Below are 22,459 nucleotides of genomic sequence, written 5' to 3'. Positions count from 1 at the left end.
CTCATGTCTTGTCCTGCCCTGGACCCTTCCCCCCAAGCTCCCAGGAGTGCTCTGCCTCCTCAGCTGCCCTGAACATCACCCCCTGCCATGCTCCTGCTTCTTCTGGAAGGCACCATGGCCAAACCCTGCTCCAGCCGAGGTGACAGGGCCACCAGCCAGCTCAGGCATTCCTTGGGCTGGAGCTGGGGGGCAGGGAGCCCCATCACACACACACACACACACACTTGCAGCAAAGCCAATTTATACTCCCCCTGCGGCTGTCTCGGTGGAGAAATGTCAGGGCTCACGGCAGGGCAGCGAACCGTGCTGCTGGTGGGAGCCCTCCCAGCCCAGCAGAGGCAGGAGCTGGGGCTCAGTGGAGCCTGGAGTGAGGAGAAGGGCGTCTCTCGCTCAGGGGGTCAGAGTCTTGCTGGGGGAGCATCTCCCACCTGGCTGGTGCTCAGGTCACGGGCAGTAGGAGACCTGTGTCCACCATGGCAAGGTGGAAGGATGCCAGTGGCAGAGATGCCGCCAGCATGTGAGCACCCAGAGGGTGACAGGGCACAGCTGGGAGGTGCTGAGCTGTGCCAAGCACTCCTGCTCAGTCCAGCTCTGCCACAGAGAGGTGCAGGACCTGCAAGGTCTTCACGGGCATCAGTCTCCTGCCTAGGGCACTGGCAGAGATGGAAAATGAACTCTGCTGGAGGTGGGCAGGGTCATGGCCATACCGCTGCTGGAGGAGCTTTAGAAAGCACAGGGCCAGCACGTGAGGTAAAATGCAGAAATTAATGACTGTAAAGGTCAAGGGGGGTGTACTGATGGAGGCATCATCTCCTGGGGCTGGGCTTGCTGCGGTCCCAGCCTGCCAGGACAGAAGGCAGGTGGGCACTGGCATCACTCCCTGCCCACTGCCACCCCAAGACAAGAGAATGACACCTCAGTGGCAAGGGCAGGTGAGGAGATTGGAGAAACTCAGAGCTCTGCCAGGGAAGATGTTGTTGTGATCTGGTGAGTGCAGGGATGAGAGGGGAAGGTGGTGCTGCTGTTGTCTTCTTGTCCACAGGGAATCCCCATGGCAGGAGGTGGCCTTGTGGAGCACCCTGGTCACCGCTCCTCTTCAACCAGAAGTGGGAGAACAGGCAAAGCCAGAGAGCAGGTGGGACCAGATGGACCATTTTAATGATTTGGGAGGTCTCATCCATGTTTGCCCCATTCCTGCACCCACCCTGGGTTTAGTAGAACCTGCTCTAATCACTCATTGGCTCATGGGTTTGCCAACAGGACACACAGCAGCAGCTCCTCCATTCCTGGCAGGCCTGCCCCAGCCTTGCCTGGGCTCAGAGAGAGGGGCTGCAGGAGAAGCCAGCTGCAGGAGAAGCCAGCTGCAGGAGAAGCCAGCCCAGGCGGCTCAGAGGCAAGGCAGGAGAGGGCAGGGCATCCTTGTTCCCCATGAGCATCTCATCCTCCAGCCCGGGTCAGAGATGCAAGGGGGGCTGTGGGACTGGCTGAGGGGACAAGGGCAGGGCAGCCTGGCCCTGTGTCCCCGTGGTGCCATCCGGACACCTCCACGAGCACTCCATCCACCCGCCCACAGCGTTTTGGTGGGGGAGACACAGCTCCCCAGAGCAAAGATGCTTCACCAGCCATGATGCTGTCAGCACCAATGGCTGGCCAAAAGCGAGGCAGGCTGCAGGCTGCAAACCCCCAGCTCGGACTGGTGGTACCTGTCACCTCTGCTAAGCCCCTGCTCAGCCGCTGTCGTCCACCCATCGTCACCCAAGGGCTGAAGGCTCGCGCCGCGCAGCCTCCCCTGCCCGATAACTCCGAGTCTTGCACTGAGTAGCCTCCTTCTGCTGTCACAGGCCGACCTATTTCTCACAAATCCTGACTGCTCTGGCCTTAAAACATCTTGACGCAGTGCTGAAACCAGCCTTGGCACAGCAGCCCATCCCTGATGAAGCGGGAGTTGCCGTGGCTTGGCGTGGGCTTTGCAGCGAGCGGACACAGGCTGGGAGAGCGGCACGGATCGGGGAGCACCCAAGTGCTCATCAGGAATAATCGGGCACTGATCGTGATCAAAAAGAGGAATGCCATGGCTCAACCAGGTGGAACGGTCCTGGGGTGCTGGGTGTTGTGGTTCTCTGCTGGGGCTGGAGGAAGGCTGATGGAAGAGGTGTCCTCCTTCACGCCAGCACAGCCAGCACACCCCAAGCAGTCACCAGCTCTGTGGGGTGTCCTGACACAGGTGACCCGTCCACCTGAGACCCCAAACCAAGACAGTTTCCCCATGGAGCTGCAGGCAGGATGCCAGGCCTGGTGGTGCTCTGGTCCCTGGGGCAGGAGGACCTCAGGCAGTTTCTGTGATGGCTGCAGTGACAGAGCCCTGTGATGGCTGCAGCAACATCCCCAGCCTCCTGCAGAGCCGCAGCAGGGCGGCCAGCCAGGGCCCTTGGCCAGCTGGAGCTGCAGCTTCTCCTTGCTGGGGACACAGCTCATCCCAGGGTGGGCTGGCAGGATGCAGGAATGGGTGTCAGCTTCCACCTACGGAGTCCTTTCCAAGGATGCTGCTGGGCAAACATCTTCCTGCCCCAGCTCAGGCATGGGGAGATCTCAGGGTGTGCTGGTTGCTCATGAATTCTGGAATTCCCAGAGGTGAAGTGATGTGTATGTCAAACCTTTATCATGGATAAAGGGTCTCCCATGGCTCCTCTTCCCTGAGAAAAGCCCTTTTCAGTCTTGCTCTGGTGCAGAGACAGCACAACATCCCACAGACCTTGTGGGACCCTCCTCCCCTGTCCCACACCCCGGCATGCAATGTTTGTGGGGAAGGAGCCAACACAGCTTCTCACAGCTCGCTCCCAGTGGAGAATGTGCAAAGAGACGAGGCATCCTTAGCCTGAATTCAAAAACTCCACAACCTTTTGGAAGAACTTCAGCCCAGGCTGGAAATGGGCCTGGAAAGCTGCCATGATGTGTGTGACACAGGGAAGGTCACCTGGCCAGCTGCAGTGAGCAGAACTTGGGAGGCTTATTTAGATTAATGGTCCCAACTGAGCTGTCCCAGCAGCCCCAGGCTCCATCCTGAGCCAAGCCAGGTGTGTGACAGTGAGCAACCCCTGCGGCTGCCCATGCCTGGGGACCCCCGGGACACCTGCATCAGTCCCTTCTGGTTGCTGTGGGGCTGCCAAAACCCCAACCAAACTGGTGTCAGCTCAGCCCAGGACACGCTGGGGAGCACCCAGCCATGCCAGAGATGCTGGATGGGCCCCTGGCACCGGGGCTGGCTTGTCCCCACAGCCCCCTGGGGATGTGATGTGTCCCTGCTGTCACTGTTGGACATGAAATGATTCACACAGACTCAGCTCGAGGTGTGGTGAAAGAAGAAGGAAGTTTATTTGTTTTTTCAGTATTTATAGGTTTCTGACCACAACCAGGGATTGGATAGTCAGGTTAACACCTTCCCAACCACACTGGCTGTAAGAGATGTCCATCAAAAGGCAAATCTTTCATGGAATGTATAAACACCTATGTTTATAGTTAAACACCTATGTTTATAGTTACTTTCCTGGGAAAGTGGCTGGAACCTGTGAAAAACAATATTGAAAGGCCTGATTCTCAGGAAGACACCCTACCAAGGAAACCTTTGCAGATCCCACCATCCCAACCTCCCCTTGGAGTGGTGGCTGTGAACTGCGTCCCCTACCAGCAACCAGGATTCGGTGCTCATGGAGGTTCCCACCCCACCACCAAGGCCCTGCAGCCTCCCCTGCCAAGCCCTCGGTGTCCCCATCCCCTCAGTGTCCCTGTCCCCTCAGTGTCCCCATCCCCTCGGTGTCCCCATCCCCTCGGTGTCCCCATCCCCTCAGTGTCCCTGTCCCCTCAGTGTCCCCATCCCCTCGGTGTCCTGGACCCCAGGAGGTCACGCCTGGCCGGCGGCGCTCACGGCAGACCCGCCATCCGGCTCAGCTGAAGCACATTTTGTTCGGCGCTTCCTGCATCCTGCCCCATCCCCACGCCGGGGGAGCAGGTCAGCCTGGGGTCAGCCTGCTAATTGCAGCCCAGGGGATGGCGGGACGAGGCGGCCACCAGCCCACCACGCCAGGCTGAGAGCCAGCACGGGGGACACGGCATGGTGACACCCTGCAGCCCAGCCCGGCACCCACAAAGTGCTGCGGTGCCCCCGTGACAGGACAGGACGTGTCTCTGGCACCAGTGTGGAGGTTTCACCTCCTGCTGCAGCTCACCCCAGAATCCATCCTCTCCAAGGCTTCCACAAGGCTTTCCATCTTCCACGTGCAAAACACCGCTGGCATTGCCGCCGGACCAGCCCCACGCCGGGCTCTGGCCTCACCTGGCATCACTTGCTGCACCTTCCCACGCCACCGAGGCCAAGCAGGGATGGGGACACGGCTGTGCCCTCTGTGACAGCATGCCCCAGGGCCACAGGCAGGTTTGGTTGCCCTTCTGCTAACTCTGTTTAATGAGGATGTTAATTAAGAGAGACTCGAGGCCAGCCCTGGTGGTAGCGCCCAGGGTTGTCCCTGAGCGCCATGCCGAGCTCGTTATCATCATCCCATGTGCCCTGTGTCACCTGGCTGCCAGCGGGCACCCTGGGCACAGTGGCCCTGGGTGCCACCTCCCCAGCAGCAGCTGTGGGGATGGCCCAGCACAGGGGCTGTGCCTGAGGAGGGTGAGTGTGGAGGAGAGGATGGGTTCACCCTCGGGGGATGCCTGAGGTCCTGCTCGTTAGGCAGGGCTCCGGGCCAGCACAGGGCCATCCTCCTACACACTCACCTGGGAGGCTGGGATGCAGCCCAGCATGGGGGTCAGCTGCAAGTGGGGTGGAGGGCACCCAGCACCCCATATCCCACCTCCCCACCACCCCATCCCACTCACAGGCAGGGTTTGAATCCCACATCTGATTCTTTCCTCCCAGACCTGTTTAACTGCATGGGCAAGGCTCATGGGTCTCTTTGTCCCCTGCTATTGTCCTTGTCCTCCCTGGCAGCTCCATATCCCTGCTATCACCCTCCTCCCCTGCCAGTTCCATCTCCCCTGCTAACACCCATGGTTCCTGCCAGCTCCCTGTCAGCGTGGCACAGCGAGGTTTGCTGTGCCATAATGGCATCTCCCCAAGCCAGCATCAGCCCCAAGCACAGCCCTGCTGTGGGTGACACAACCACAGCAGGGTGACACTCCCAGCAGTCCCCAGCCCCAGCTGTGGGTGGGATGAAGCAGAACCCCCCTTTCAGCTGCCCAGGGGTCAGGGCTGGGGAGGGGCTCTGTGTGCTGCTCTCCAGGACACTGTCCCAGCATGGGGTAGGGGCTGGCTCCCTCCAGGTGCCAGGACTGTGCCTTAACACAGCCCCAACCCTTAGCCACAGTCCTGAAGAAACCAGCCAGACTCCTTTTTCCCATAACACCCCACCACATTCCTGCTAAGTGCTTTCGGCTGTGTGAACAACAGGGATTGGGAAGCAGCTCCCAGCAGCCCCCCGCCAGTGCCACCCTGGTCAGAGCAGAACCACGCAGCAGAGCCCTGCTGGGGCACCACCAGGGTCTGTCTGTCTGTCCCTGCATGCCTTGAGCTGTGTCACTCACCACGCTGGCCCAGCTCCATCGCTGTCACCGTGTGCTGCAGTCGTTCCCACACACAGCCCTGGGTGTGAGCACTCCAGGCTCCGGAGTGACCGGGGTGCCCGGCTCCAAACCACCTGGAGCTGCAGCTGGAGGAATGCTGCTGGAGAGGGCATTTGGGGCAGCTTTCCCCAAGGACTTTCTGCTCCATCCCAGCAGGGACAGAACCCACGCACCGCCGTCACCCCCCTCCTCCGGGTGCACATCTGGCCAACAGATGCTGGCCCAAACACTGGCTGGGGACAAAGGCTCTCGCTACCTCCTCCCGGCAAGACAGAGCCAGCACTGCCGGGTCCAGCCGGATCCACCTCCTGCCAGGCTGGGATGACCCTGGAGAACATCCAGGGCACAGGTAGGAGGCTCCCAGCCCACCTGCCTGGCATGATTCCCAGCACAGCACCCCAAGCACTGGCAGCAACCCGATGGCTTGTCCATGGCTGAACCCATCCAACATCCCCTCCATCCCAGACAGCTCCTGCTGATCCAGTATGAGGATCATGAGCCACATGAGGCTAGGCTGGAAAGCCATCCCAGAACCCACTCACCTTTAGGAGCTCATTTTAGACTCGTCCCCACAACACGAGCCTCACCGTGGTTCTCCATGGCACGCTAATATTGTTTCACCAGAACAAATGGTGTTGGCACTGCTGGGTGAAACTTCAGGCAGGTCAAGCTGGGAAATATCCCCGGGAGGAGCCGAGGCTGGCTTAGCCCAGCCACTGCCAGGATTAACCGTGGGGATTTAGCAGCTGGGGTGACTCCAGCTCAGCTCATCACACCGTCCCACCACGCTCCAGCATCACCACTGGCGAGCCCCCCACAGCCAGCAGGACCACGGCACATGGGCCACCACCACTGCTGGGGGACCTGGAGGGCTGGACAGAGGGCTGGGAGAGAAATAACCAAGCTGGAAATCATGACACAAAACATGCATTCATTTTATTCACAAAAACAGCCTGGATCGCTAAAACATTACAAACAGCATTTCAATTTAATGATGGAGAGAGAGCTGGAGAGACGGGGGGTGAACAGAAGAGAAATATCACTTTGCGTAACTGCTTCAGCACAGGTCCTGCAATATTTGTTTTATTTTGATTTTAACTTCTGTAAGTTTACAAAAATTACTTCTAGGAGTAAACGGTTGCAATTAGGAGGATTTTCTGTACGCAGCGTTTCTTGCTCTATATTAATAAACTAACAACGACCTTTTTTTTTTTTTTGCCTTTTTTTTACTCTTTTTTTCCTTTTTTTTCAATTCCGCCAGTTGTGTAGCAATTGTTTTCTTCCACCTTTTATACCGACCCTCTTGTGGGTTAAACTTCCAGAGGTGAATGGCGAGGAGAAGGGATACTACATCGCTTTAAACATATTCTCATTTATAAACATGAAGTTGAGGCATTCTAGAAACTATCCACTCTATTGTATGATGGGAAAGAATCAAATAAAAAGTATAAATGAGGGTGCAATTAAACAACTGTGCTAAATTACAGTAGTGCTTATTAGTAACTAGATTTTAAAAGGTTACTGTAAATTTACATTCCCTACACAAGTACTGCATCTTTCACACATAAACAACATCAACACCAAAACACAGAAAGAAACTGATTGTCCATACTCTGTCTATTAAGTCTTGGTACTTTACAGATCCATTGTTTTTTTCTTTTAATTATTTTTTTGTTTTTTATTTGAAAAGCAGTTAAATGTCTGACTAGGACTCGAAGATGTTAAAACGAACGCAAAAAAAAAAAAAAAAGGAAAAAAAGAAAAAAAAAATTATAAAAACAGGAATGAGATTTGCGAGAAAATATTTTTGGTTCTAAAGAGACACAGGTGCATCCATTCATTTCAGCCAAAAATCCCTTGCCTGAGACAACACAAGCAAGCAGTGACATTGCACTTGGATGACAGAGCTTTGGGATTCCCGTTCCTACTGGAACCATCTGAACGCGGCTCCTGTAGGAAGCATCACCTTCTGGAAAGGAAGAGAGAAGGGAGGGGACAGAAGAAGAAGGGACAAGGCGTTAGGTCGGGTCCAGCACAGGCGTTCAGCACCAGGGCTGGGCACCCACCCCTCACCCCCACCCAGCACCGCGGTCCCAGCCTTGGGACGGATCCAGCCCAGGCTCAGCACCCCTTGATGCAGCTCTGCATCCCGAGATTCCCAACCCACGGTGACAGCAGGAGGGACAGCAGGGTCCCCCTGCTGCCAGACCCCTCCCTGGCCGGGCACCAGCTCAGCCATTGTTCCCATTGGCCATTGGCCATTCCCATGTCCCCGTGTCCCTGTGTCCCTATGTCCCTATGTCCCTGTGTCCCCATGTCCTGTGCCCCTGTGTCCCCATGTCCCTGTGTCCCCATGTCCCCGTGTCCCCATGTCCCTGTGCCCCCATGTCCCCATGTCCCTGTGTCCCCGTGTCCCCACATCCCTGTGTCCTGTGTCCCTCTGTCCCTGTGTCCTCATGTCCCTGTGTCCCAGTGTCCCTGTGTCCCCACATCCCCATGTCCCCGTGTCCCCATGTCCCCGTGTCCTCATGCTGCAGCTGGCACAGTGGCACAGTGGTCAGCACAGTGGCTGGGCTGTGAGTGGTCAGCATGGCCTGGCACACCCCAACACACTCCCTTCACTGCCAGCCCCCACAGTCCCTGCCACGGATGGACAGACAGACACCCAGAGGACAGGAGCCCAGCCACCAGGTGGCTTTAGGAGCGTATCTGGATGGAAACTGGGGCAGGGAGTAGGAGCTGGATGGCCCTGGGGACACCAGAGCAGGAGCTGCTCAGGACATGGGACATGGTCGGCCTGAAGGAACAACCTTGACCCCAAGAGAGCAAGCCCAGGCACTACCAGGTACCTCAGCACCTCACAGGGAACAGGGCTGAGTCCCACCAGGTACCTCAGCACCTCACAGGGAACAGGGCTGAGTCCCACCAGGTACCTCAGCACCTCACAGGGAACAGGGCTGAGTCCCACCAGGCTCAACCCCACAGCCAACAAAGGGCCCAACAACAGACAGGATCTTTTAGAAGCCACCTCCAGGAAGAATGGTGTGGGGCCATGCCCCAGTAGCACGGGGGTCCTCTGGAAGGGTCATTTCCCAGGGACATTTCCCACCTGGATGAGGTGGAAAGCCTGCACAATGTTCATGAGAACATGTGTGGAGTATGCAAGGACCACAATGTCTCTCAGTGCCAACAGCCCCCAAGCAAGGCTGAGCTGTGCTCACACAGTCACCACAGGATCACCACACAATCACCTGACAGGACCCTTCAGGTCCCACATCTCCAAACAAGCAAGGAACACCAATGGGAAACAGGCCTCAGGTGCAGTGGCAGGTGTGGGCCAGCAGACTGACAAGGGGTACAATACTGAGCCCATGTGCAGGGCTGGGACACCTCATGGAGCATCCTAAGAGTCAAACCAGACACATTTTGGTCCCTAATTCTATGCAGGAGTCCACCAGATCTCACTGGGTCCTTCTCTTGGATCAAGACACCTACCAAGCCTCAGTTAAAGCCAGCGCAGCATCACCCCATCCCTGCAGGGTGTCCCCTTCCACAGGCACAACCCAAACATGGGCCATGGACAAGGGCAGGGGTGTGAAGGGCCAGAATGGGTGAGAGCAGGAGGTGCCCACCAGGCTGCTGACAGATCCCACCTGCTCCTGCCCCCAGCACACCCTGAGGAGGAGCTGGGGCGGTCAAAAGCCGCAGGCATCGCCCCTTCCCCAAGGTGTCTACGACACGTCATCAAACATCTGGGGAGGCACAGTGCCTGTGCCCAGCCATGCACGTGTGCTCCACGCTGGCCACACTGGATCCCACTCAAGGCACTGAATGCAGAACAGGCAGGGCAGAGCAGGGTGGACCCTCCAGCAAGGGCCACCCACCCAGATCCATCATCCCAGAGGAGAGGAAAGAGGGGAGAGGGGGCTCCTCTTGGGTCTGGAGGGAGAAGCCTGATAAATACCTCTGCTCCTTTATTATTAAAGGAAGATGGACAATCAGCTCTAACGTGGATGCCCAGGAGAGATCCCCTCACCCCCACAATCACAGACTCACAGAGTGGTTTAGAGGAGACCTTAAAGATCATCTCATTCCACCCCTGCCATGGGCAGGGACACCTTCCACCAGACCAGCCTGCTCCAAGCCCCATCCAGCCTGGCCTTGAACACTCCCAGGAATGAAGCAGCCACAGCTTCTCTGGGCAATCTGTGTCAGGGCCTCAACATTCTAATCAGAAATATTTCTACCTTATGTCCAACCTAAATCTATCCTCCTTCAGTTCAAAACCCTCACCCCTTGTCCTCTGTGGTCAGTCTCTCTGTGAGGCTGACATGAGAGTGACAGTGACTCTATCTGGGGCACCAAAACACTTCAGCACAGCTTCTCTGGATGGAGAACAGCTCTGGTGAGTCAAACTCCAACTATTCATGGCCTTCATGTGACCTACAGCTCTGCAGACAAGCCTAGGGTGACCTGTGCAGGGCTGGCCAGGGCATCAGCCAGGGTTGCTGGGGCTGGCAGAGCCCAGAGGAGCCTGGTGAGTGCAGGGACGTGCTGCTGCCTGCTCCCAACACCCGACCTCGCCGGTCTCAGAGCCCCAGGCAGCCCCAGCACAGCGGGACACCAGCAGTGACCGGTTCTTCAGGCTCTGTAGATGTGCAGATAAAGCTTAACGGCAGCTGAGGGATTTAGCCTGTTTTTTTTTTCGCTGCCATAAAGGTTTAATTCTATTTTTTTTTTTTACTGCTTGATTTTAGATCGTTTAATTGTAGCTGCGGCCCCTGTCTGGGCTGTCTGAGGATGTTCCTCTGGATGCACGAGGTGGCAGGACAGAGTCACTGTCCCTCTCCTGGGCAATGGCACTGCCCCCCACAGACAGGGACAGTGCTTCACAAAGCCCCATATGAAGGGACACTGAATGGCCCCTTCAGCCCCAGTATCAAGAGCAGAGGTGTGATGGCACCCCACCAGGACCAGCAGTCCAGGGAACTCTGCATCCAGGCCTCTCCAGACAGGTCTCCAGCACAGGTGCTGGTGGTTGCCCTACTGCTGGCCCAAGGTATGAGCAAGGCTGGTTGACAGGTTAGATTTAACAACCCAGCTTTGACCCAGGTGACCTGGGACGTCAGCCAGGGTCATGGTGTCCCTGTCCCAGCCACAATCCTGTACAGCCCTACCAAGGTCAACACATGGTGCCAGTGGATGTTCTGAGACAGGGGATGGTCTGTCATGAAAAGGGGATGGTGATGCCCTGGAGTGACCCAGTCCTGCCCAGGTGTCCATCCCACCATCAACCCCATCTCTCTTGAGCCTCAACACACCTGGTCATGCCCAGGAGGGATGGGGCTTCAGCTCTGGTGGGGCCCAACTCTACCAGATGCAGAAGCCTATTTCAGTGGCCTCAATTTCCCAGCCAGTCATGAGATGGAGAAACCCATCAGAGAGGTGACAGTTCCATGGGTTCCTGGTGCTATTTATCACCCCCAGACCCAGCACTGGGAGAAGGGAGAGACTTCTCCAGCTGCTGCGAGCTCTGAGTCTATTGACCCGCTTTAGGACTCTTTGGAAGAAATGAACTTTTTTTTTCCTTCCCTTTCTCCCTTTTTCCAGATCACTGACTCAGCAAATTAGAACAAGAATATAATTTAGCAATACAGCGGTTTTTGAAAGACACAGTCCCCCTCTCCTCATCCCCACCGCCCAAATAGATTTTTTTTTCCCTTCAGTATTCATTCAGAGCTGATGCTAATTGAAAAACGTAGAACATGGCTATGGGAGCAGCAGGCTTTGGTTGCATTGGGACCATCAGAGGATGGGCAAAACTCTCGTGCCAGGATGCACAATCCAGCTATGCCCAGGTGACTTTTTAACCTCTGCTATCTCTCCATGGGGATGTGCTCACCAGAAGGAGGAAGCACACCGGCATGGCTGACATGGGAAAATCAAACCTGCCTTCAGCACAGGGGGCTTCACACCTGTGTGTTTCACCCCTGAAAATCAAACCTGGCTTCACACCTGTGTGTTTCACCCCTGAAAATCAAACCTGGCTTCACACCCGGGTGTGCAGGGAGAGGGAGGCTCTGCCAGAGCAGCGTGTCCATGGGACAGCCCTGCCCTGCCACATCACACCACCAGCAGCTGCCCACGGCCCCTAATGAGCTTCAGGCCCACACAACCCAGGCCACCAGACTTTTCCTGTAGTCCTCACATGAATGTCACCCCTCCCCAGTGGATTTGGCAAGGTGGCAGCCCAACCCAAAGCCAAGGACATCCACAAGCAGGCCATGGTGGGCAGTGACAGCCCGAGCACCTGGCTCACAGCAGGGCATCCCCAGCAGGAGCAGGGATGTTCCTGGCTCTGCTGGGTGCTGAAACAGGAGCACTGCCAGTGGGGACTGGAGCGCTGCTGCACGGGAAATCCGGCTGCTGCCTCAGGGACCCATCCTGCCCACCCCAGAGGGATGCTGGCCCAGGGAGACCCGGCACAGCCACTCCAGTGGGGATGCTGCCCAGTGCACACTGCAGCAGTTTGCTCCCAAAACCAGGGATCATGGTGCTCCTGCTCAGAGCAGAGTGAGCTGAGGGGCTGGGCTTTGGCTGCACCATGGCCACGGGTTTCATCATCACCAATTACCCCGAGGTCTGCCCCAAAATGTCATCCCCCTCTTCTGGGGTTAGATGTTGCTCCCCAGCTCAGGGAGCTGCCACCAGCTGAGGACAGGGGATGCTGTCACCAATACCCCAGCAGAGCCCTGCTGCTGCCTGTGCTTGCAAAGGGGAGAGCAAAGTCCAGCGTGCCCAGGGACCCCAGGGAGAGACCCCAGCCCCACTCCCCACATCAACCAAGCCCAGTACATAGCAGGGGGTGAAGACTGGGGGCACTGGGCAGAGCACGCATCTCGGGGTGTGAGCTGTTAATGGAAAAGGGAAAAATAAAAAAAAAAGTAAGAAGTACCAGGTGTTTTATTATCTAAGGCAAGATCCAAACCCAGGAGCGCAGCCCGAGGAAGGGTTAGGGTGCCTGAGAGGGGCCGGTTACCTCCAGTGCTGCAGAAGGCTTCTTTTTGAGTTCTTCACATTTTCGGAATTTGCAAATCTGGTGGCCAGTTTTGCGATTCCTACAACTGCTGCACTGCTCGCAGTTTATCCGTCTTCGGCAGGGCGGGCACATGCCGCATCTTTTCCGTTTCTTTTTCCCCGAATTGATGGCAGATGCCAACTCATTCTGCATGGGATACTCTGCCAAGCCAGCCATATGGAGCGCGCTCTCTGCCAGAAACACGCCGGCAGGGGTCATAATGAAAAGGCCTGGGTTGATGGGAAAAGCCCCCAGGTAAGGAAAATCAGAGGGGCCGTTCATTGTCTCTGCAGCTGAGACTGCCTCCATGTCAGAGATACCAGTCCCGTGCTCGCTTGTTAGAGGAAGATGCTCCTGTACCACTCTTTTGAGCATTTCTGTCGACTGAGCAAACTGTTGGAGGGCGGTCTGTCCTTCTGAGGAGAGCTCCGACATCCGGTCTAATTTGCTCAGCATACTAGAGATGTTTTTGTGCTTTGAGGTAGAATGACTTTTATCCACAGTCGCATCGTTGCCATTAGCTAAGGGGTTGCCTTTCTCTGAATGTTCGCTTACCGAGCTGCTGCTACCAAAGGTGGAATAGTGGGAGAGTGGACGGGACTTCTTAAGACTTTTGTTCAAAGGTTCACTTATTATTCCACTTTTGTTCCTCCTCTCGGAGTTGACAGGGGGTTGAGAGTCATCTTGGTTATTTTTTTCTGTCTCTGGCTTGTTCCCAGTGTCTTGATGGGAGCCCGAATTTGACATGGTGCCCAGAGCACAACAACCAAACCAACCCCAAAATTTAAAAAAAAAAAAAAAAAAAAGCCAAAAAAACAAAAATAAAAAAAAACCAAACCAAAAAAACCCCAAAAACCCTCCCCAATGCCAAGGTGAAAACCCCCAAAGCCCTTCTGGTAGCAGAGGCCCGCCAGCCGCCGGAGACGCTCAGACGGGACCGCGCATCAACCGGGCGTCTCCTCCCGCGCCGGCTGCGGAGGACTCAGGGTGCTCTCAGTGCACAGACATACTCTGCGGCTCTGGGACACACCACGCGGCTCTGCAAGGAGAAAAGAAAAGAGAGTTAGCGCTGGCAAGAGCCAACGGGCTTTTCAAAGCCGCTCTTCCTCCCCCTGCCATGAAAATCTCAGCGCCGCGAACAAAGGAACTCCAGGGAACGGACCTCGGTGGAGATCCGTTCCGCTGCTCTCTAAAAGGGTCGCCATCCAGACAGAAGTGGGGGGTCACAGGGGAAGTCCTGGCCTGGTAGCAATGGCACTCCGATGCTTAAAGACTCTCTGTGCCCGGCTCTCCTCCCCCAGGGACAGCAGCCCCAGGGAAGTCACGGGGCTCATCTCCCGCTCCGCTCCAGCGGTGTGCGGCCCCACGCCGGATGGGACCGCGGGCGCCAGTGGGATGCTCCCGGGCCAGCAGCTGGAGCTCGTGCAAGGCATGCCTGGCTCCCACCCTGCAGCCCCTCTTGTACCCCAGGCCAAGTGCTGTGGAGGCAACACCCCAGCTCCCACAATCCCAGGGATGCTGCTCACCCAGCTCAGGCTAGGCTGCACCCCTTCTCCTCCTCCTCCTCCTTCTCCTTCTCCTCCTGGACCATTGTCCCTGAGCCAGCACTGAGCAGGGGAAGGAAGCCACATAGAGAGCAGCAGTGTCCACCTTCAAGTGCCACAGGGATCCACAGCATCCTCCTCCAAACCCCACCGACAGCTGCAGTGTTCACCCCAAATCCCATAGGGAGCTGCAGCATCCAGTTCTGAGTCACTTCCAGCATCCACTTCCAAATCCCATGAGCAGCCATGGTGTTCACCTCCAAATCCCCATAAGAGCTGCAACATCCACTTCCAAATCCCTTGGACAGCCATGGTATCCACCTCCTAACCCCACCAAGGGCTGCAGTGTCCATCTCCAAACCAAACAGGGAGCTGCAGCGTCCACTTCCAAGCCTCATCAGGAGCTGCGGTGCCCACCTTCAACCCCATAGGGAGCCACAGCATCCACCTCCAAACCCCAGTGCTGACCTCCTGCCATGCCCCAGCATGCCCAGCACACATGCTCAGCTGCTCCAGCAGAGCCACGGGCTCAGCAGTGACAGCGAGAGCCTTCCTGGAGCGGATGCTATGCTGCTGTCCCCCGGGCGACTCCAGGGCAGCTGGGCCCAGTGTGGCTGCAAACACTTGTTGTTGTGAAATTCCTCCTCCTCCTCCCTCCCGAGCACGCACGCACACAGGCACCGCCAAGTAATCAGGCTTTAGAGGAGAAAAGCTGCAGGGCTTAGTGGAGCAGGAACCCACGTCCCCACCCTGGCGGCAGCTGGGGGAGGGTGCCGCTGGGAGGATGCCCCTCGCCCACCCCATCCCTCCATCCTGGCTCTCCCAGCACCCTCCTCTCCGGAGCCCAGACACGGATGTGGCCACACGTGGAAAGCTCTGCTGAGACCCTCACTCCTGTGTAGGGGTGATGCAGCAGAGCGAGCGGCATCCCTGCTCCCCCACACCCCACTCCTGCTCATCCACCACCCTTCGGATCCCCTTCTCCAGTGCAACCCCGGGAACCCCACAATAGCCCAGGAGGACCCTTTCCCACGGGCAGAGCTTGTTAAAACGCTGATGGGGGCAAGGTCCTTGTGCCAAGTACCGTGGTACCGGCTGCGGAAGCAGCCCCGGTGTCTCACTCCGGTGCCAGAGCCGGCTCGCCCACGGAGAAACCCCCCCTCGCCCTGGCGCTGAAAACCGCTTGCTTCAGCTGCTGCGGGATTTAAGATGCAGCGCGGATCGATGCAGGGCTTGGTCTCCAGCCGGGAGCTCGCCAGGCCACGTGGAGAGGGAAGGCTGCGGCGGCAGGACGGGCTGCTGCCCTTCCCCAGCATCTCGCTCCACGCCAGGCGGGGGGATGCTGGGCAGCCGTGAGGTGGGGGGCACCCCGAAGGATGGACGGGGTGCTGGAGGATAATCCAGCAGCTGACACGAAGCTGAACCACCGGTCCCCTCTGCCAGCGAGGTGGGGAACCTGTCCCCGGAGACTTCAGGACGGGTCACACCTTGGTGCCGACAGCAACGGGCGCTGGGGCCGGAGCGGGGAGCGCGGCAGGAAAAGCAGCGGACGGGAGGATGTGAGATAAAGCGCCCGGGGGTTTTATCTCCCGCCTGCCCGCGGCCGCCTTTCCTGCGGCCCTGCGCCTCTTCCGCCAGCCCCGCACCGTGCAGGGAGCCAAGCCACCCTGCCCGCTCGCCCTGTGGCATCGGAACCGCCGTGCCGGAGAGCTACGGGGGGTCTCCAGCCACTGGGGATGCTCTGCATCGCCCGGGCTAAGATCCGGGTCCGGCCCGCATGGGTCTCCCCACCGCCGCACTGCGGGCTCCGGGTGCCAAAGTGGGGAGGACACCAACTGAAGCCACGCCGTGGTCACCTTTTCCACCGGTTCCCATCTTCTCCTGCAGCCACAAGTACCGTGCGGGCTCCCTGGCTGGTGGCGCCACGCCGCAGGATCGGGTGCCAGCAGCTCTGAGCCCCCGCTCGCAGCCGCTCCCAGCGGGGCGATGGGCGCAGAGCCTGGCACAGCCCCCCGAGCCCCCGCGGCTGCGGGACAGGGTCACCCAGCCCACCCGGAGCAGCTCCCCGCAGCGACCCGGGCACGGCTCCGTGCCCGCGCTCAGCCCCAGAGGAGCAAGGGGGTGCCCGCTGTTGGCACAGGGTGCGGCGCCGAGCCATGCCGAGCCATGCCGAGCCGCGCCGAGCCGCGCCGAGCCATGCCGAGCCATGCTGAGCCATGCCGAGCCGCGCCGAGCCGTGCCGAGCCGTGCCCAGCGGTGCTGAGCGGAGCCGTACCAAGCTGTGCCCAGCCGTGCCCAGCCGTGCCCAGCGGTGCCCAGCCGTGCCCAGCGGTGCCCAGCCATGCCCAGCCGTGCCCAGCGGTACCCAGCCATGCCCAGCCATGCCCAGCCGTGCCCAGCGGTGCCCAGCCATGCCCAGCCGTGCCCAGCCGTGCCCAGCCGTGCCCAGCCGTGCCCAGCCGTGCCCAGCGGCTCCACCACACAATCCCTCCATTGTCCCGGCCGCCGCTTTTCCAAGGCCAGCTCCCACCATCTGCAGCAGCCGGCGCTGCCCTCCAGCCCCCGGGGCCACCGCGCCAGCAGGCGCCGGACACCGCGGCCGTGCCAGTCGCGACAGATCTGTCCCCGCACTGTCCTCACCCGCCACCCCAGGCCGGGGTTGCGGGGGTACGTGGCCAGCTCACATAAAACGGGGGGATCCCCCACCCTGCCACCGTGGGACCACCCAGCACAGCAGACATCGCTGCTCCTCGCCAGCCGCTGCCCGGCTAATTGCAGCGGGGGGAGGAATTAATGATCTTAATCCCTTCTTTATGATTGACCCGAGTAAAGACGGTGAAGGCCCCCCCGTCCCGTTTCTGCCCCTTTTCCGGCCCCCATCCCCTGGGGAAGGCGCCGGGCAGCGTCATCTGGGTCCCTGTCAGAAGGTGCTTAGTCCCGGGCGCCGCATTAAGGGGCACGTGATGGGCTCCCTCGGCCGGGCCTTTGCACGGGGCAGCTTAACAGCCTGGAGGGACGCCAGGGTTCAAGGGGACACCACCAAGGTCGGGAGGCCCCAATCCACAACCCACACCCAGGGGTTCCCAAGCCTTTGCAGGACGCTGCTCCTCCCCTGCAACCAACCCCCTGCCAGGTCCAGGGTCCAAAGGCCAGGGGGTCCCAGGGTGAGGGACGGCACCCACGGAATGTGTTGCCCTGGGAAGCTGTGGCTGCCCCAACCCTGGAAATGCTACAGGCCAGATTGGAGGGTTATCCAGTTACTCCGGGGTTTGGAATAACCTGGTCTAGTGGAACATGTCCCTGACCATGACTGGGGGTGGAATGAGATGATCTTTAAGGACACTTCAAACCCAAAGCGTCCTGTGATTCTATGATTTCCATGGGATCACCCCAAAGACCTGCCTCCCATCAGCCTGGAATGCTTTGATTGGGCAAGGCAGCTGTGGGGGGAAAAATGAGATAACTCCTCTACCTGGGTCTTCCCCCAGCTCTCAGCACCACACCACCCCTCACCTCCTGTGCTCTGCCCCAGGGCTCCCTGCACCCCAGCACACAGGGGACTGCACTGCAATAGTCCTGACAACGCCAAAATAAATATAGGTTGCAATAGGATCATCCCTGGTGGTCCGAAACAACCCTGCCAGGCGATGGACTGAGAGCCCCCCAGTCACAGGCAGCATTCACTGTCAGAGGGGAGCAGGAGAGGAGCTTCGCTTCTCCTAAAAAAATGACAAGCTGCAAATTCCAGCTGGATCCCCTGTGCTTTTACTGCATGGCTGGAAAGCCATCAGCTCCCGCCGACCTAAAAAGTCTCGTCTTCAAGAAAGAACTTCTGCTTTCCTTTAATTTTAAATAAATCACCCTCCTCCCAGAAAAGCCGCCGGTTGGTCAGCCGTGCACAGACACGGCGCAAAGGGAGAAGAAAGCAGCAAAGCTGAAGCCGAGCTGCTCCCGGGCTCCGGAAACAAAAGGAGAAAATCAAAATTCGCCTTTTTTCTAATCCCTGGGCACTGGGTGGGCACTGGGGGCGGTGGCTTTGTCCGCCCGCAGCAGACGGAGGACGAGGACGGAAGGGACCCCGGCGTCTTTTCAGCCTGGAGAAAGGCTGCAATTGTCCCCTCCGCCGCGTTTTTGTCCCCACTTCCTCCCCCTCGCCGCGTGGCCGCCCGCCCAGCATGGCCCCCCACCTCCTCCCCACCAGCATCACTCCCTGCTGATGGATGGACAGACAGACAGATGGACGGACTCAGCCATGTACGGACCGACCAAAGTAGGGCACCCACCACCAGCGTGTGCCCCTCTCGAAGGCATCCCAGGAAAGATGTAGGTCAAGGGAGGCTGCAGCCAGAGGCACCTTCCCCTTGCAGCTCCAAAGAGGAGCTGGAGGTGGTCCCTGTGTTCCTCAGGTGCCCTGGCACAGGAAATTGAGATGGCCAGGAGCATGGGACCATAGGTGGTGGAAGTGATGTGTGGGGAGACACAAGACACACACACAAGGCACAAGACACCCTGGAGGCATCCTGGTGTCTGAAACACATCCTGGGATGAGACACCCAATGTGTCCAACAGCACCACGGCCCTGTAGCACTGTCACAAGGCAGAAGGTCCAGCACCAACCCAGGCTCAGGAGAACAAGGCGCACCAGAACAAGGTTCACAGCAGCCCCGACCCCAGCGCCACAGCAGCTGATTCAGCTATCAGGTGCCCATTTCTGCAGCACAGTCAGACCTGCTGTTCCCTCTACCAGGTGACACAGGTCAGCTGAAACAGGCAGTGATGTCTTGCCACAGCCTCACCAGCCAGATGTCCAGCAGCAGGTGAACCAAGAGAAAAATCAATCCATGATCTCCCAAGGCTGATTATCCCTACAGGACACCCATCCATGGTGCCTGATAACCAGGTGCCTGAGGCAAAGACAAGCCTGTTATTTGCAAGCCATCACCTCTGTCAACCCAGCAGCCCCCAAGCTCTGCTCTCTGCATTCATCCTCCCAAAAACTGGTACAGCCAGAAGATCCACTCCTGGATGTAGCCATGGAAGTTACCATCACTCACCACCTTTTCTCCAGACATCAAGAGAGGACACCAAAGCTTGGGGAAGGCTTGGGCCTGGGGAAGGTTTGGGCAGTGCTGTGAATGCTCAGGCTCACTCTGGGTGGGTTAAGAAGCCAGAGGTATGACAGGTCAAGGTATGACAGGCTGCCAGATGGGCAACTCACATGGACATAGTTCATCTCTTGTGCTCCAGAACATCCTTCGAAGGGCCAGTCGTGGCAGCCACCCTGCTTGTCTCTGCTGCCGAGGTGGCACTGAGGGATGTTAAGAAGCCAACTCCTGAATTAAAAAGGCTATGGAAGATTAAATCCAGCATCTGGAGTTTGCCCTGGAAACAGATGGCGAATCATCATGGTGCACAGAGTGGCTTTCACCCGTCTCCTTCTCGCAGGCAGCCACTCGGCCCCGCCGATGTCCCCCAGGAGCAACTCTGGACACATACACAGGGTGGGCCAGGATGTGTCCTGCCAAGCACACCCTCATGGACAGCGTGGTGAGGCCATGCCACATCCTGCTGAGCAGGCAGGAGGTGATGCCACCTCCCCAGGTGGGCTCCCTCCACCAGGGATCCAGCAAGGGCATATTTTCTTCCGCTGCTGCTGAGTTTTCCCATGCAGCCCCATGGCTGCAGCAATCTGCCAGCACAGCCACACCCGGATGCCTGATTCAGGAGACAGCCCAGAGCCTATCACCATCGTGCCCTGGACTTCCAAGGAGCTTATCATCGTGGAGAGGACAAGGAAGTGCCCAGGGATACCACTGCCTCCGTGCACTTCCCTGAACCTCACCCTGTGGCCCTGGCACAGCTGCAGCCACCACTGCAGGGACCGACCTGCGCCCGGGGCTGCCCCAGCTGGGAAATGTGGCTGTGTCCTGCCTCCGCGGGGTGGTGGTTACGGATTAAGGAGTCTTAAATGTCAGACGACCAGGCGCTCCCTAGAAATCCACTTATCTCCGCTGCCACTCGGAGCGGCCAGAGCCGGGCGGTTATGGAGATAACGCGATTTGAAGCGTCCACCCGAGCATTGCAGGGCTGCGGGTGCCCTGCGGACAGCGCCAGGCACCTCCTCCCCTCCTCCACTCGCCCAGCTGCTGCCCAGAGAGACGGGTGATGGCCACACTGCTCAGCCCGGGGGCTGCACCCACCTGCGTGGTCCCCCCCTACCCCAATTCCGGGGGATGAGGGAGGCTTGGCAGCCTCGGTGCTCATCCATCCCCCCCTGTGCCAAAGCTGCACCAATTCGCTGCCCAAATCCTAAAACGACTGTAACTAAAACCTACCAGATTGAGCCTGGGGAAGAGTCCCCCCCGCCTCTCCCCCCTCTCCAAATGGGATTGAACAGATCTGCTCTCGCACGAGCCCAGCTCGCAGCCAAGCAGCATCTGACATTCACGCGCCGTGGCACGGCTCTGCCGCTCGCCCACTCCCCCCGGCTTGGCATCGCCCCGGAGATGCGCCATCAATCCCAGCCCAGCAGAACGCCCCCTGTCCTCTGCAAATCTCCTCCAGACCTTCCTGGAGGGACTCCTTGGCCCAACTAATTCCCCACATTGTGTCCACCAGGTGAGGTCCCCAGGGTGATTCAGGGCTGTGAGGTTCAGGGGACCAGGCAGAATGACCCCAGGGCATCGGGGACAGGTGGGCAGGGGCAGACACTGTCCAGGGGCAGAAGCCAACAGCAACGGGCATCCCAGCAGGACCCCCAAAGAGCTGGGGGGCTGAAGGTGGCTTTGCCTCAGGGAAACCCACACATGGCCTGCCCAGGCCAAGCTGAGATGTGTGAATCGCTCTGTTAACAGATGGGGCAATTACAGCGTCGATTATTTGGGGTCTGACCGACAGCCAGGTCACAGAGACCCAGCATGGGCAGGGTTGATTAAAAACAAGGGGAAAAGTTGTAGGCACAGTCACAAGGGAATACTGGATGGCAAAGAGCCCCAAAGCCACCAGTGCCACCTTCAACGGTGTTCCAATCTACATATGCCACCTCCAAGTGCCACCTCTGATGGTGCCAAAATCTATTTGTGCCACCTCCAAATGCCACCTCCAGTTGTGCCTAAATCCATTAGTGCCACCACAAGGGCCACCTCCAGTTGTGCCTAAATCCATTAGTGCCACCACAAGGGCCACCTCCAGCAGTGCCCAAATCCATCAGTGCCATCTTCAAGAACAGCTCCAGCCTGGAGAGGTGCCCTTGTGCTCCCAGCTCTCTCAAAACCTCATCCCTCCACATCCCACCAGGCAGCTCCACGGTGGCAGAGCACACACCGAGAGGCTGCTCCAGCTCCCAGGGAAGCTGGCACTGGGATGGGCCGGTGCACCCGTGCCAGCAGCTCTGTCACTGTCACCACTCGAGAGCGTCGGGGCCATCTCGGTGCATTTGAGTTTGGCCATTAATGGGTGGTGGGGACCTGATGGTGCTTAGTGATGAGATCCCAAATGCCCATGATCCCTGCTCCTGAAGGCAACCACTTTGGAAGAACCACGTTTCCCAGCAGGAAGGCGGCGGCAGCCCCGTCGGAAAGCCGCCGGCCTTGTCGGAAAGCGGGTCCGCAGACGGCAGCTATTGACAGATGTCTAAGAGGACGGCGAGTAATCCCGTCTTCCTCTGGGAGGATTCGGGTCGCCCTCGCCCTCACCGGGGGTTTATCCATTGTCTGGATCTGCCGGCGGTTGTTATTTTTGGTCAGCACCGCGTTTTGCTTGGCCTCGCTGGCAGGAGGGAAATAGGAGGAAGAAGAGAAAGGGGAGGAAGGCTGCTTGGCCAGGGCTTGGCGGGGGAAAGACCAGCTCAGCTTTGGGAGGGGGAAGTGAGGCACCCCAGAGCCCTCAGGGAGACCGAGCTGGTCTCTTCCCAGCCCCACAGCCTTGCTGAGCACAGCCAAAACTCACCACAGTGACGGGGCTGGCACCATCCCATCCTCACTGGTGCCCAGGGGAGCTGCTTCCAGTAAGTCCAGTGGGCCAGCGAGGCTTGAGAGGTTTTGGGGTACAGGTTTTGGGAGGCAGGCAGCAGTCAGGGTTCTCTCTGTCACCAAAACCAAGTGTAGGGGAGGTCCCTGAGGGATGGGCAAGTCGTGCCCACAGACCCACATGTGTCTCAGGTCCATGCAGAGAAGCCAAAAAAAGCTGGGTAGCTTCAGGAAGACAGATCCCCAACCTG

At 58.4% G+C, this 22,459-nt stretch overlaps 1 protein-coding gene across 2 annotated transcripts in view; it reads right to left on the bottom strand.

The window, feature by feature from the left end:
* Window positions 1-6,530: 6,530 nt before the first annotated feature.
* The window catches only part of CXXC5 (CXXC finger protein 5), a 36,949-nt gene continuing 21,020 nt past the window's right edge, over window positions 6,531-22,459 (bottom strand). For both annotated transcript variants that reach the window (XM_086851593.1, XM_086851594.1), the window contains exons 2-3: window positions 12,659-13,736; window positions 6,531-7,588 (exon numbers count right to left, since the gene is read on the bottom strand). In XM_086851593.1, coding sequence (XP_086707719.1) covers window positions 7,544-7,588; window positions 12,659-13,444 — 831 coding nt within the window. In that variant the 5' untranslated portion in view covers window positions 13,445-13,736 and the 3' untranslated portion in view covers window positions 6,531-7,543. The remainder of the gene's footprint in view (window positions 7,589-12,658; window positions 13,737-22,459) is intronic.

Source organism: Cyanistes caeruleus, chromosome 15 (genome assembly GCF_971803275.1).
Source record: "Cyanistes caeruleus chromosome 15, bCyaCae1.hap1.1, whole genome shotgun sequence".
In the NCBI taxonomy this organism is placed as follows: domain Eukaryota; kingdom Metazoa; phylum Chordata; class Aves; order Passeriformes; family Paridae; genus Cyanistes; species Cyanistes caeruleus.
The sequence above is the reverse complement of the archived record's forward strand: the minus strand, read 5'-3'. Positions and strand labels throughout refer to the sequence as shown.